The following is a 13,932-nucleotide window of genomic DNA, read 5'->3' as shown; positions in this document are numbered from 1 at the left end:
GAGACTCAATTAATCAGCTCCTGAATTGGCTTCGCAGGCCAGGGAACTGGATGAATTCTGCTGCTCCAGTACGACTCAGAGTGGGAGCCAAGAAGGAACACTGGGAAAGGACCTCACCCAGAGACAAGGCAAGACGTTTCACCTGTCCCTGTGGGAGAACGTGAACTATTCCAAATTCAGTTTACAAAGTTCATTCTGGAATCTTGGTCCGACATTTAACCCCAAAACCACTAAAAAAAAAAATGGATAATCACTGCACACTCTGTGGAACCTCAAATCATAAAATGATCCACCAGGTTTCCTCTCACACTGACTGCACATCATTGGCTGGGGAATGGGCTGCACTGTCCCCAGGCGCTACAGAAATGTAGCTTCTCCCAGTATCCGTATCAGCTGGGTGGCCGAGAATTCCCAGCGTCCAGGTGCGAGTGACCCTCCTCCCCTCTTCGCTGGTGTCACCTCCTTCCCTCCTTTCCCAACTGTTCTGAAATACCCCCCCAGAGGCTGCCATCCCGTCACCTCGTCAGTCTTTGTATCCACGTGGAGAGCCCTTAACACTGACCCAGCTCCCTCAGAGTGAGCTGAGCCTCTGACACTCCTGTCAGCCAGGGCTCCCTGATTAGACCAGGTTAACAGCCCCAGTCAGGGAACTCCTATGGTGGTCCACCTGCTGACCCCAATTACTACACTCACCCCACTCCCCCTGCCCCTGAACCCTGAGTTCAAGGACATAGGCCAGTTCTTTAATTTGGGGCTGTTTTAGTACCAGGTCAGGCTCCCGCAACACAGCCTCAGATACGGACGGTGTGGAACACCCAGTAGCCGGCCTCTTGTGCCTGGAGTGTCTCGGACAAATTTCATTCTCCACTCCAGGCGGGCAACGGCGTTGAAGCAGCGATCTCGGCCATCTCCATCCCCGATTCCGAGGTTTCACAGAGAGAGAGAGAGGGAGAGAGAGAGAGAGAGACCCACGGGTTCCCCAACAGTTGGAAAGGCTGGGGAGCCAGGCGTGGTTTACTCCCGCCTCTGGGTCCACATTCTCGGGGGGTCCGGACCATCACACCCTGGACCTGACCTGGCATCGACCGGGTCTCTTACCCATACAGGCCCATTCCCAACCGTTCCTCTCCCAAACCCCGTCCCCTGAAGCAAACCCTCTCTCACTCTCTGTGTCCGGCATCGGCGTTCCTGATGACGTTTCACCCTCACACCCCTACGCTCCCCCTGCCCCAGGTGCGGGAAGATCAGGTTTAACCTGGGTATGGAGTCTACCTCCCATTAACAACTCTGCTGGAGCTATCCCTTCGGTCGCATGAGGGATGTTCCGATGATCAAACAGGAACTGGGACGGTTTAGTAAAGAGTGACGTTTCAGGCTGTGTTCTTAAGCCTGCCTTCGGACTGCTCTTTCTGCCCCGGCGTTGATATGGAACTGTCCTTATATGATGCATTATACTCGACTTTAGGAAATACTCAAGTTCCCTCCTGGTAATCGATGGCCTGAGGTCTATGACCAACACTACCGGAAGTCAGTGTGTTGCAAAAGACGTGCAATGGTCATCCCAGTGTTTGACCCGTGAACTCTGTGCATGTCCAGTCACATTGTTCACAATGTCAACAGCATCAGTGATCAAACTGTGTAACTCATTGTCACTGAAGCCTATGGACAGCAAGCCGTTGAGCACATTTAAGACAGAGACAGGTAGGTTCCTCATTAGTGAGGGGATCAACGGTTACAGAGGGAAGGCAGGAGAAACATATCAGCCATGATCAAATGGCAGTGAAGATTTGATGGGCCAAATTCTACTCCTGTACTTTACAGTCTTCTATTCACAAAGGCACAAGTGCATGCACACAGACACGTTCAGGAGGGGTTTAGATTAGATTCCCTACAGTGTGGAAACAGGCCCTTCGGCCCAATAAGTCCACACCAACCCTCTGAAGAGTAACCCACCCAGACCCATTACCCTACATTTACCTCTGACTAATGTACCTAACACTATGGGACAATTTAGCGTTGTCAACCACACCTTTGGAGTGTGGGAGGAAACAGAGCACCCGGAGGAAACCCACACAGACACGAGGAGAATGTGCAAACTCCACACAGACAGTCGCCCGAGGCTGGAATCGAACCCGGGTCCCTGGCGCTGTGAGGCAGCAGTGCTAACCGCTGTGCCACCATGCCGCCCTTATGTCAAGAGGGGTGTTAACAGTCCAGAGTGAGGGGACTGGCCCATTCACCTATCCCACCATCACTCATTCCACAAACGCTTTGCAGGGAACGCCACCAATCGAGAGCACTAGCCCAACTGGACACAGGATCCTAGCTCTGGATACAACAGCCAGAACGGATGGTGAGCCTTTGTCAAGCAAAGACCCCAGCCTCGGCTGGAACACTGTGTTTTGGGAAGGGAGTGAAAGCATTAGCGAGGGCGTAGAGAAGAGTCAAGAGGATAGTGCTGGGGTCGAGGGCAGTCAGTGGTCTGAGTAGATAGGGGACGCTGGGCTTGTTCCCCTTAATGAAGAGGAGGCAGAGGGGAGATATGACCGACGGGAGTAACATCAGGACGGGTCTGGACAGAGCCATGAGGCAGACATGCTTCCCATCACAGGGAGGAGTGAGAATGAGGGGAAGGCTGGGTTTGCTGAAAGGAGCAACACTGACAGACCGGGAGGAACCCTCAGGTGGAGGGAGTGGGTAGGATCTGGAGGGAGCTGCCTGACAGGTGGAGGGTTCAATCGAGGTACTGCAGAGGAACTGAGTGACAGGGTGGGGTGGGGAGGGGGTGAAAAACAGTGAGCCGTGTGGGTGAGTCAGCACACTGATGACAGGCCAAACGGTCTCGGAGTGGCACGGTGGCTCACACTGCAGCCTCACAGCGCCAGGGACCTGGGTTCGATTCCCACCTCAGGCGACTGACTGTGTGGAGTTCTGCACATTCTCCCCGTGTCTGCGTGGGTTTCCTCCGGGTGCTCCAGTTTCCTCCCACAGTCCAAAGATGTGCAGGTTAGGGTGGATTGGCCATGCTAAATTGCCCATAGTGTTCAGGGATGTGTAGGTTAGGGTGGATTGGCCATGCTAAATTACCCCATAGTGTTCAGGGATGTGCAGGTTAGGGTGGATTGGCCATGCTAAATTACCCCATAGTGTTCAGGGATGTGCAGGTTAGGGTGGATTGGCCATGCTAAATTATCCCATAGTGTTCAGGGATGTGCAGGTTAGGGTGGATTGGCCATGCTAAATTACCCCATAGTGTTCAGGGATGTGCAGGTTAGGGTGGATTGGCCGTGCTAAATTACCCCATAGTGTTCAGGGATGTGTAGGTTAGTGTGAATTGGCCATGCTAAATTGCCCCATAGTGTTCGGGGATGTGTGGGTTAGGGTGGACTGGCCGTGCTAAATTACCCCATAGTGTTCAGGGATGTGTAGGTTAGGGTGAATTGGCCATGCTAAATTACCCCATAGTGTTCAGGGATGTGCAGGTTAGGGTGGACTGGCCGTGCTAAATTACCCCATAGTGTTCAGGGATGTGTAGGTTAGTGTGAATTGGCCATGCTAAATTACCCCATAGTGTTCAGGGATGTGTAGGTTAGGGTGGATTGGCCATGCTAAATTACCCCATAGTGTTCAGGGATGTGTAGGTTAGGGTGGATTGGCCCTGCTAAATTACCCCATAGTGTTCAGGGATGTGTAGGTTAGGGTGGATTGGCCATGCTAAATTACCCCATAGTGTTCAGGGATGTGTCGGTTAGGGTGGATTGGCCATGCTAAATTGCCCCATAGTGTTCAGGGATGTGTCGGTTAGGGTGGATTGGCCATGCTAAATTGCCCCATAGTGTTAGGTTTGAAAAATGTGTTGCTGGAAAAGCGCAGCAGGTCAGGCAGCATCCAAGGAGCAGGAGAATCGACATTTTGGGCATAAGCCCTTCTTCAGGAATTCCCCACCCTGTAGGGATTCTACCTGCACTCAGACAGCCCAGTGACTGAGAGCTCACCTGTAGTGCAGGGTGACATTCTCTTTGTCAGGGTCACAGTAGAGTCTCTCCAGCATCTCCTGGCCCTCTTCTTGAACGCTCTCCCACTGCTGAGTCACCACCCTCCTCATCTGCCAGTGATAGGGCAGGGCCGTGTGGTGGTACGGGCAGCACTCGCCATCGGGGCAACAGGCCTCCAGGAACCGGGAGCAGATGGACACACCATCCTCCTGGCGCGTGTGGTACTGGAGCTGGGTCAGGACGTCCAGGAGACGGTCCAGGCTCATTTCGTCCTCGGGGAAGGCTGGGGCCTCGCAGCTGGGAGTCCTCCGGCCTAGCGACTCAGCCGCCCTCAGCTCTACCTCCACAGCCTCGGTGGACGGCAGGTCCCAGCTGGGGGGCACAGCCGAGCCCTGCCCCAGGAGGGGCGACGCCTGCAGGTCCAGCTGCTTGGCAGCCGGAGCCAGGCTGTCTAAGCCAGCTAGGCCCGGCAGACAACCAGCCCTGGTCGTCAGGGACGACGGCTGCACCCCGCTCACTCGCTCCTTCTTGATCAGGTGCTTGAGAGTCCGGAGAAGCCTCTCACTGTCCTTCCTTCTCCTCAGACGGTCCATTGGATGAGCCTTGACCAGTGAGATTTTGACCAGGGGATCGACGTGGGCTGGATCAGCAGCACGGAATGGATCACTGACCGTGTGTCCCGCCATGACCTCGTGATGTGCCTTCAGAAACAAAACGCAAACTCAATAACCAGCAACAATCTGCATTTAAATAGCACCTTTCCCACATAATAAACCAGCCCAACGGTGTCCATGAAACTCCCACCACCATCAGAGCTCCCTTCTTCAAATATACAGCTAATATAATTCAATAAACATGAATTTTCTCTCATAGAAACACGGAACATTCAAGTGGCAGAGTCTGGCTTGAGGTCTTCGTGATCATGAGGCTGATCCTTTGTTTTGATGAGTTGCACCTTCATACCCCTTGATACCTTGACGCCTAGAAATCTATCTCCTGCCTAAGTATATTCAGTGACTCGGCCTCCACAGCTTTCTGTGGTAGTGAGTATCAAAGTTTAACCAGTCTTTCCTCCCTATCTCAGTCTGAAATGGCCCACTGTGTATCCTGAGACTGTGTTCCTATGTTCTGGAGAAACCCCAGCCTGAGGGGAACATCGTCTCTCTGTCCAATCTGTCCAGCCCCGCCTAAATCTCACACCTTTCAATGACATCCCCTCTCGCTCTACTAAATTAATTCATCAAGTCTTCCTTTGAAATTTCAAAAAGAAATGTAAGCAATGACTTTTCCCTGATTTTCTCCTCCACCTTTCCAATCTCAATGATATGGTTGTTCCTGCTGACCTGGTCCTGATTCAAAACTGAGCCTGCGATCTCTCCCGCCCTGTTTTAATCCAGTCACCTTCCTCTTACTGTTAGTGAAACCTTTTGAAATCTGGGGGAGCAGCCTCACCCTCTCTCAATAACTGCATCCTAATAACATCAGCCAGCTCAGGAGAACCAAACCTGTTTAACAGTGACCTCACCACAAACCAATTACAGAGAGAGAGAGAGAGAAACAGAGACAGAGACAGAGAGAAAAACAAACAGAAAGAGAGAGACAGAGACAGAGAAAGATAGAGAGACCAAGAAACAGAGAGAGAGAGAGAGAAACAGAGACAGAGAGATAAACAAACAGAGAAAGATACAGAGACAGAGAAAGATAGAGAGACCAAGAAACAGAGAGAGAGAGAGAAACAGAGACAGAGAGATAAACAAACAGAGAAAGATACAGAGACAGAGAAAGATAGAGAGACCAAGAAACAGAGAGAGAGAGAGAGAAACAGAGACAGAGAGAAAAACAGAAAGATAGAGAAACAGAGACAGAGAGATAAACAAACAGAGAAAGATACAGAGACAGAGAAAGATAGAGAGACCAAGAAACAGAGAGAGAGAGAGAGAAACAGAGACAGAGAGAAAAACAGAAAGATAGAGAAACAGAGACAGAGAAAGATAAAGAGAGAAAGAAGGAGAGAAACAAACAGAGAAAGATAGAGAGAAAAACAGACAGAAAGATAGCGAGACCAAGAAACAGAGAGAGAGAGAAACAGGGACAGAGAAAGGTAAAGAGAGAAAGAGAGAAACAAACAGAGAAAGAGAGAGAGAGAAAAACAGACAGAAAGATAGTGAGACAGAGAAACAGAGACAGAGAGAGAGAGAGAAAGAGAGACAAAGGTAGAGAGAGAAAAACAAACAGAGAAAGGTAGAGAGACAGAGAGAGAGAGAAAAACAGAGACAGAGAAAGAGAGAATCAGGGAGAGAGACAGAGAGAGAAAGTAAGGAAACAATAAAAGTTGGGATTGCAGCCCGTAGGGAGGCTTCTCTTGTGCAACAGGCTCAGGATATTCTGTCTGCAAGTCTGGAATTCTGGGAGTCTGGACCTTTTTTTGGAATATCCCTCACTCCCCCAGAACATACCCCTGCCAAACCCCTCCTGCATAATGAAACCAACAAAACCCCCTCAGACAATTCCCCCAGCTCCCCTCCGATTGTGTGCTTCTCGTTACTCCCTCTCAGATAATTGCCCTCCCAATACCCCTCTCAGACAATTCCACCAATACCCCTCTCTGAAAATTCCCCGCCCAGATTATATTCATCGCAATATCCTTCTTGGGTAATACTCTTCATAGATAATAACCCTCCCAATAATATGACAGATAATCATAGAATCATACATTTGGTATGCTTTCCTTTATTGGTCAAGAGTATTGAGTACAGGAGTTGGGAGGTCATGTTGTGGCTGTACAGGACATTGGTTAGGCCACTGTTGGAATATTGCGTGCAATTCTGGTCTCCTTCCTATCGGAAAGATGTTGTGAAACTTGAAAGGGTTCAGAAAAGATTTACAAGGATGTTCCCAGGGTTGGAGGATCTGAGCTATAGGGAGAGGCTGAACAGGCTGGGGCTGTTTTCCCTGGAGCGTCGGAGGCTGAGGGGTGACCATATAGAGGTTTACAAAATTATGAGGGGCATGGATAGGATAAATAGGCAAAGTCTTTTCCCTGGGGTGGGGGAGTCCAGAACTAGAGGGCATAGGTTTAGGGTGAGAGGGGAAAGATATAAAAGGGACCTAAGGGGCAACTTTTTCACGGAGAGGGTGGTACGTGTATGGAATGAGCCGCCGGAGGATGTGGTGGAGGCTGGTACAATTGCCTGACCTGCTGTGCTTTTCCAGCAACACATTTTCAGCTCTGATCTCCAGCATCTGCAGTCCTCACTTTCTCCTGGGGTAGGTGAGTCCAGAAATAGAGGGCATAGGTTTAAGGTGAGAAGGGAAAGATATAAAAGAGACCTAAGGGGCAATGTTTTCTCACAGAGGGTGGCATGTGTATGGAATGAGCCGCCGGAGGAAGTGGTGGAAGCTGGTACAATTGCAACATTTAAAAGGAATTTGGATGGGTATATGAATAGGAAGGGTTAGAGGGATATGGGCCGGGTGCTGGCAGGTGGGACTAGATTGGGTTGGGATATCTGGTCGGCATGGACGGGTTGGACCGAAGGGTCTGTTTCCATGCTGTACATCTCTATGACTCTATAAAGCCTAACTTTACTTTTATTTTTAAGTATTCCCCATACTCATGTGACTACCAAGTGACAAGGCAAGGTTCAACAGAAAGTACAGGGAGACAGTGAGATAGTGGTAGGTAACTGCTCCTACACAGTCAATAGAAACAATGGGCCCAAAAAAATGTCCTTCCATGCTGTCACTGAGACAGACTGGATAACAACCTGTGTGATTCATTAGTCCCAAGACCTTTCGGGTCGGACCGAAGGGTCTGTTTCCGTGCTGTACATCTCTATGACTCTAAGGAGAACTCCTTCAGTCCATCATGTCTGCTGCTACCTTCTTTAGTCCCACTCTGCCACTGCAGACCCACAGAATTGATGATTTTGACACTTCAAGTGCTCATCCAAGTTTTTTTTAAAGATTGTGAGGTCTTCTGCCTCACCTACCCTCCTGCATTGCAGATTGTTACTGTCCTTTGGGTGAAAAGGTTTCCTCAATCCTGCCTTTCACCTTAACATTATGACACCTTTCTATTGACCCTTCAACTAAGGCGATCTGCTGCTTTCTATTAATGCCCTCCACATCACAAAATATCCCTCCCGACACCCCACAGACACGATCCCTCCCGATACCCCATAGACACTGTCCCTCCCGACACCCCACAGACACTGTCCCTCCCGACACCCCACAGACACTATCCCTCCCGATACCCCACAGACACTATCCCTCCCGACACCCCACAGACACTATCCCTCCCGACACCCCACAGACACTATCCCTCCCAACACCCCACAGACACTGTCCCTCCCGACACCCCACAGACACTATCCCTCCCGTTACCCCACAGACACTGTCCCTCCCGACACCCCACAGACACTGTCCCTCCCGACACCCCACAGACACTGTCCCTCCCGATACCCCACAGACACTATCCCTCCCGACTCGCCACAGACACTATCCCTCCCGACACCCCACAGACACTATCCCTCCCGACACCCCACACTGTCCCTCCCGATACCCCACAGACAATATCCCTCCCGACACCCCACAGACAATAACCCTAACGACACCCCAAAGACAATAACCCTCCCGACCCCCCACAGATACTTTCCCTCCCGACACCCCACAGACACTATCCCTCCCGACACCCCACAGACACTATCCCTCCCGATACCCCACAGACACTATCCCTCCCCAAACCCCACAGACACTATCCCTCCCCAAACCCCACAGACACTATCCCTCCCGATACCCCACAGACACTATCCCTCCCGACACCCCACAGACACTATCCCTCCCGATACCCCACAGACACTATCCCTCCCAACACCCCACAGACACTGTCCCTCCGGACACTCCACAGACACTATCCCTCCTGACACCCCACAGACACTATACCTCCCGATACCCCACAGACACTATCCCTCCCCAAACCCCACGGACACTATCCCTCCCCATACCCCACAGACATTAACCCTCCCCATACCCCACAGACACTATCCCTCCCCATACCCCACAGACAATAACCCTCCCCATATCCCACAGACAATATCCTTCCCCATATCCCACAGACAATATCCCTCCCGACTCCCCACAGACACTATCCCTCCCGACACCCCACAGACACTAGCCCACCCGATACCACACAGACACTATCCCTCCCGATACCCCACAGACAATAACCCTCCCGACACCCCACAGATACTTTCCCTCCCGATACCCCACAGAGAATATCCCTCCTGACACCCCACAGACACTATCCCTCCCGACACCCCACAGACAATAACCCTCCTGACACCCCACAGACACTATCCCTCCCGACACCCCACAGACACTATCCCTCCCGACACCCCACAGACACTGTCCCTCCCGATACCCCACAGACATTATCACTCCCGATACCCCACAGACAATATCCCTCCCGACACCCCACAGACAATAACCCTCCCGACACCACACAGATACTTTCCCTCCCGACACCCCACAGACACTATCCCTCCTGATACCCCACAGACACTGTCCCTCCCGACACCCCACAGACACTATCCCTCCCGACACCCTACAGACAATAATCTTCCCGACACCCCACAGACACTATCCCTCCCCAAACCCCACAGACACTATCCCTCCCGATACCCCACAGACACTTTCCCTCCCGACACCCCACAGACACTTTCCCTCCCGACACCCCACAGACACTATCCCTCCCGATACCCCACAGACACTATCCCTCCCCAAACCCCACAGACACTATCCCTCCCCATACCCCACAGACACTATCCCTCCCCATACCCCACAGACACTATCCCTCCCATTACCCCACAGACACTATCCCTCCCATTAACCCACAGACACTATCCCTCCCGATACCCCACAGACACTATCCCTCCCGACACCCCACAGACACTGTCCCTCCCGATACCCCACAGACACTGTCCCTCCCGACACCCCACAGACACTATCCCTCCCGACACCCCACAGACACTATCCCTCCCGATACCCCACAGACACTATCCCTCCCCAAACCCCACAGACACTATCCCTCCCCATACCCCACAGACACTATCCCTCCCATTACCCCACAGACACTATCCCTCCCCATACCCCACAGACAATAACCCTCCCCATATCCCACAGACAATATCCCTCCCGACTCCCCACAGACACTATCCCTCCCGACACCCCACAGACACTAGCCCTCCCGATACCCCACAGACACTATCCCTCCCGATACCCCACAGACACTTTCCCTCCCGACACCCCACAGACACTTTCCCTCCCGACACCCCACAGACACTATCCCTCCTGGTACCCCACAGACACTATCCTTCCCGACACCCCACAGACAATATCCTTCCCGACACCCCACAGACAATAACCCTCCCAATACCCCACAGACACTATCCCTCCCCAAACCCCACAGACATATATCCCTCCCCAAACCCCACAGACACTATCCCTCCCGATACCCCAAAGACACTATCCCTCCCGACACCCCACAGACACTATCCCTCCCGACACCCCACAGACACTGTCCCTCCCGATACCCCACAGACAATAACCCTCCCGACACCCCACAGACAATAACCCTCCCGACACCCCACAGACAATAACCCTCCCGACACCACACAGATACTTTCCCTCCCGACACCCCACAGACACTATCCCTCCCGACACCCTACAGACAATAATCTTCCCGACACCCCACAGACACTATCCCTCCCCAAACCCCACAGACACTATCCCTCCCGATACCCCACAGACACTTTCCCTCCCGACACCCCACAGACACTTTCCCTCCCGACACCCCACAGACACTATCCCTCCCGATACCCCACAGACACTATCCCTCCCCAAACCCCACAGACACTATCCCTCCCCATACCCCACAGACACTATCCCTCCCCATACCCCACAGACACTATCCCTCCCATTACCCCACAGACACTATCCCTCCCATTAACCCACAGACACTATCCCTCCCGATACCCCACAGACACTATCGCTCCCGACACCCCACAGACACTGTCCCTCCCGATACCCCACAGACACTGTCCCTCCCGACACCCCACAGACACTATCCCTCCCGATACCCCACAGACACTATCCCTCCCCAAACCCCACAGACACTATCCCTCCCCATACCCCACAGACACTATCCCTCCCCATACCCCACAGACACTATCCCTCCCATTACCCCACAGACACTATCCCTCCCATTAACCCACAGACACTATCCCTCCCGATACCCCACAGACACTATCGCTCCCGACACCCCACAGACACTGTCCCTCCCGATACCCCACAGACACTGTCCCTCCCGACACCCCACAGACACTATCCCTCCCGATACCCCACAGACACTATCCCTCCCCAAACCCCACAGACACTATCCCTCCCCATACCCCACAGACACTATCCCTCCCATTACCCCACAGACACTATCCCTCCCCATACCCCACAGACAATAACCCTCCCCATATCCCACAGACAATATCCCTCCCCATATCCCACAGACAATATCCCTCCCGACTCCCCACAGACACTATCCCTCCCGACACCCCACAGACACTAGCCCTCCCGATACCCCACAGACACTATCCCTCCCGATACCCCACAGACACTATCCCTCCCGACACCCCACAGATACTTTCCCTCCCGACACCCCACAGACACTATCCCTCCTGGTACCCCACAGACACTATCCTTCCCGACACCCCACAGACAATATCCTTCCCGACACCCCACAGACAATAACCCTCCCGATACCCCACAGACACTATCCCTCCCCAAACCCCACAGACATATATCCCTCCCCAAACCCCACAGACACTATCCCTCCCGATACCCCAAAGACACTATCCCTCCCGACACCCCACAGACACTATCCCTCCCGACACCCCACAGACACTGTCCCTCCCGATACCCCACAGACAATATCCCTCCCGATAGCCCACAGACAATATCCCTCCCGACACCCCACAGACAATAACCCTCCCGACACCCCACAGACAATAACCCTCCCGACACCCCACAGATAGTTTCCCTCCCGATACCCCACAGACAATATCCCTCCCGACACCCCACAGACAATAACCTTCCCGACACCCCACAGACACTATCCCTCCCCAAACCCCACAGACACTATCCCTCCCGACACCCCACAGACACTATCCCTCCCCAAACCCCACAGACACTATCCCTCCCCATACCCCACAGACAATAACCCTCCCCATATCCCACAGACAATATCCCTCCCGATACCCCACAGACATTGTCCCTTCCGACTCCCCACAGACACTATCCCTCCTGACACCCCACAGACAATATCCCTCCCGATACCCCACAGACATTGTCCCTTCCGACTCCCCACAGACACTATCCCTCCTGACACCCCACAGACACTAGCCCTCCCGACACCCCACAGACATTGTCCCTTTCGACTCCCCACAGACACTATCCCTCCTGACACCCCACAGACACTAGCCCTCCCGATACCCCACAGACACTATCCCCCCCGACACCCCACAGACACTATCCCTCCCGACACCCCACAGATACTTTCCCTCGTGACACCCCACAGATACTTTCCCTCCCGACACCCCACAGACACTATCCCTCCTGACACCCCACAGACACTATCCCTTCCGACACCCCACAGACAATAACCCTCCCCATACCCCACAGACAATAACCCTCCCGACACCCCACAGACACTATCCCTCCCGATACCGCACAGACACTGTCCCTCCCGATACCCCACAGACAATATCCCGCCCGACACCCCACAGACACTATCCCTCCCATTACCCCACAGACAATAACCCTCCCCATATCCCACAGGCAATACCTCTCTTGCCCTCTCAATGCCCTCCCAAACAACACCCCCAGCTTTGCCCAGTCCCTCTGGTGGGGAGGGGAGGGGAGGGGAGGGGGAATCTCATGCTGCATCATTCTAAAGCAAAAGGAATCTAGTTTTGTTTGGACTGAGGAGAGCCTGTTGGCCTGGGAATGGAACAAGACCGATGACTCAGAGAGTGGAATTCAGTGAATGAATTTACAGGGAGGGGGCAAATACTCTCTTCAAAGAATCCGGTACCCCCTTCTGACATCCCGCATGGCCACACAGTCTACGACCCTTTCAGTAACCCCCTGTGTCTCTCTCCCCTCCCTGACTCTCCCTCTCCGTCTGTCTTCCTATCAGTCCCCCCTCCTCTCTCTCTCTTTGTTTCTCTCTCTCTCTCTCTCTTCCTCCATTTCCCTTTTCCATTCCTCAAGTTATCCTCCTCCCATTAAAACTATCACCTTTCCTCATCCGATGAGGTCTCTCCTTATCTCTCACTATCACAACTCACCCTCAGTCTCTGTCCCCCCCGTCCCCCCTTTGTCGCTCCCTGTCTCTCACCTGCTTTGTCTGTCTGGGTCCCTCCGATCTCCGGATGAGCAGGGACAGTCTCTCCCTCTCCCTCTGTCCCTGAGCCGGGGTATGTCTGCTCCAGGCAGGATCCTGCTCGGTGCCCGTGGCTCGGTGCCCGTGGCTCGGTGCCCGGGAGAGACCAACCTTTTCCTAAGAGCCTGGTTCCCGGCCTCCGAGCGCTTTTATACCGAGACAGAGCACAGTCTCCGCCTCCGGGAGAGTTCACACTGAAACCGAGAGCGGCTCAGCCTGGATCCCCCAGATACCCCTCACAGATACCCCCCTCACAGATACCCCCCTCACAGATACCCCCCTCACAGATACCCCCCTCACAGATACCCCTCTCACAGATACCCCCCTCACAGATACCCCCCTCACAGATACCCCCTCACAGATACCCTCCTCACAGATACCCCTCACAGATACCCCTCACAGATACCCCTCACAGATACCCCCCTCACAGATACCCCTCTC

At 53.2% G+C, this 13,932-nt stretch overlaps 1 protein-coding gene across 2 annotated transcripts in view; it reads right to left on the bottom strand.

The window, feature by feature from the left end:
* LOC122548354 (protein mono-ADP-ribosyltransferase TIPARP-like) overlaps positions 1-13,595 on the bottom strand; it is a 33,539-nt gene extending 19,944 nt beyond the window's left edge. Inside the window, exons 1-2 of one of the 2 annotated variants that reach the window (XM_087982721.1) lie at positions 13,447-13,595; positions 3,996-4,696 (exon numbers count right to left, since the gene is read on the bottom strand). In XM_087982721.1, the coding sequence (XP_087838847.1) occupies positions 3,996-4,681 (686 nt within the window). In that variant the 5' untranslated portion in view covers positions 4,682-4,696; positions 13,447-13,595. Of the gene's footprint in view, positions 1-3,995; positions 4,697-7,762; positions 7,962-13,446 lie in introns of those variants that run through there. The other variant, XM_087982722.1, reaches the window with a different exon arrangement.
* Positions 13,596-13,932: the final 337 nt, after the last annotated feature.

This window comes from Chiloscyllium plagiosum, unplaced genomic scaffold (assembly GCF_037043375.1).
Source record: "Chiloscyllium plagiosum isolate Xiang-an unplaced genomic scaffold, Cpla_swu_hap1 HiC_scaffold_44, whole genome shotgun sequence".
NCBI classification, from domain to species: Eukaryota; Metazoa; Chordata; class Chondrichthyes; order Orectolobiformes; family Hemiscylliidae; genus Chiloscyllium; species Chiloscyllium plagiosum.
Note: the sequence above shows the minus strand (reverse complement) of the source record. Positions and strands in the feature narration are given on the sequence as shown.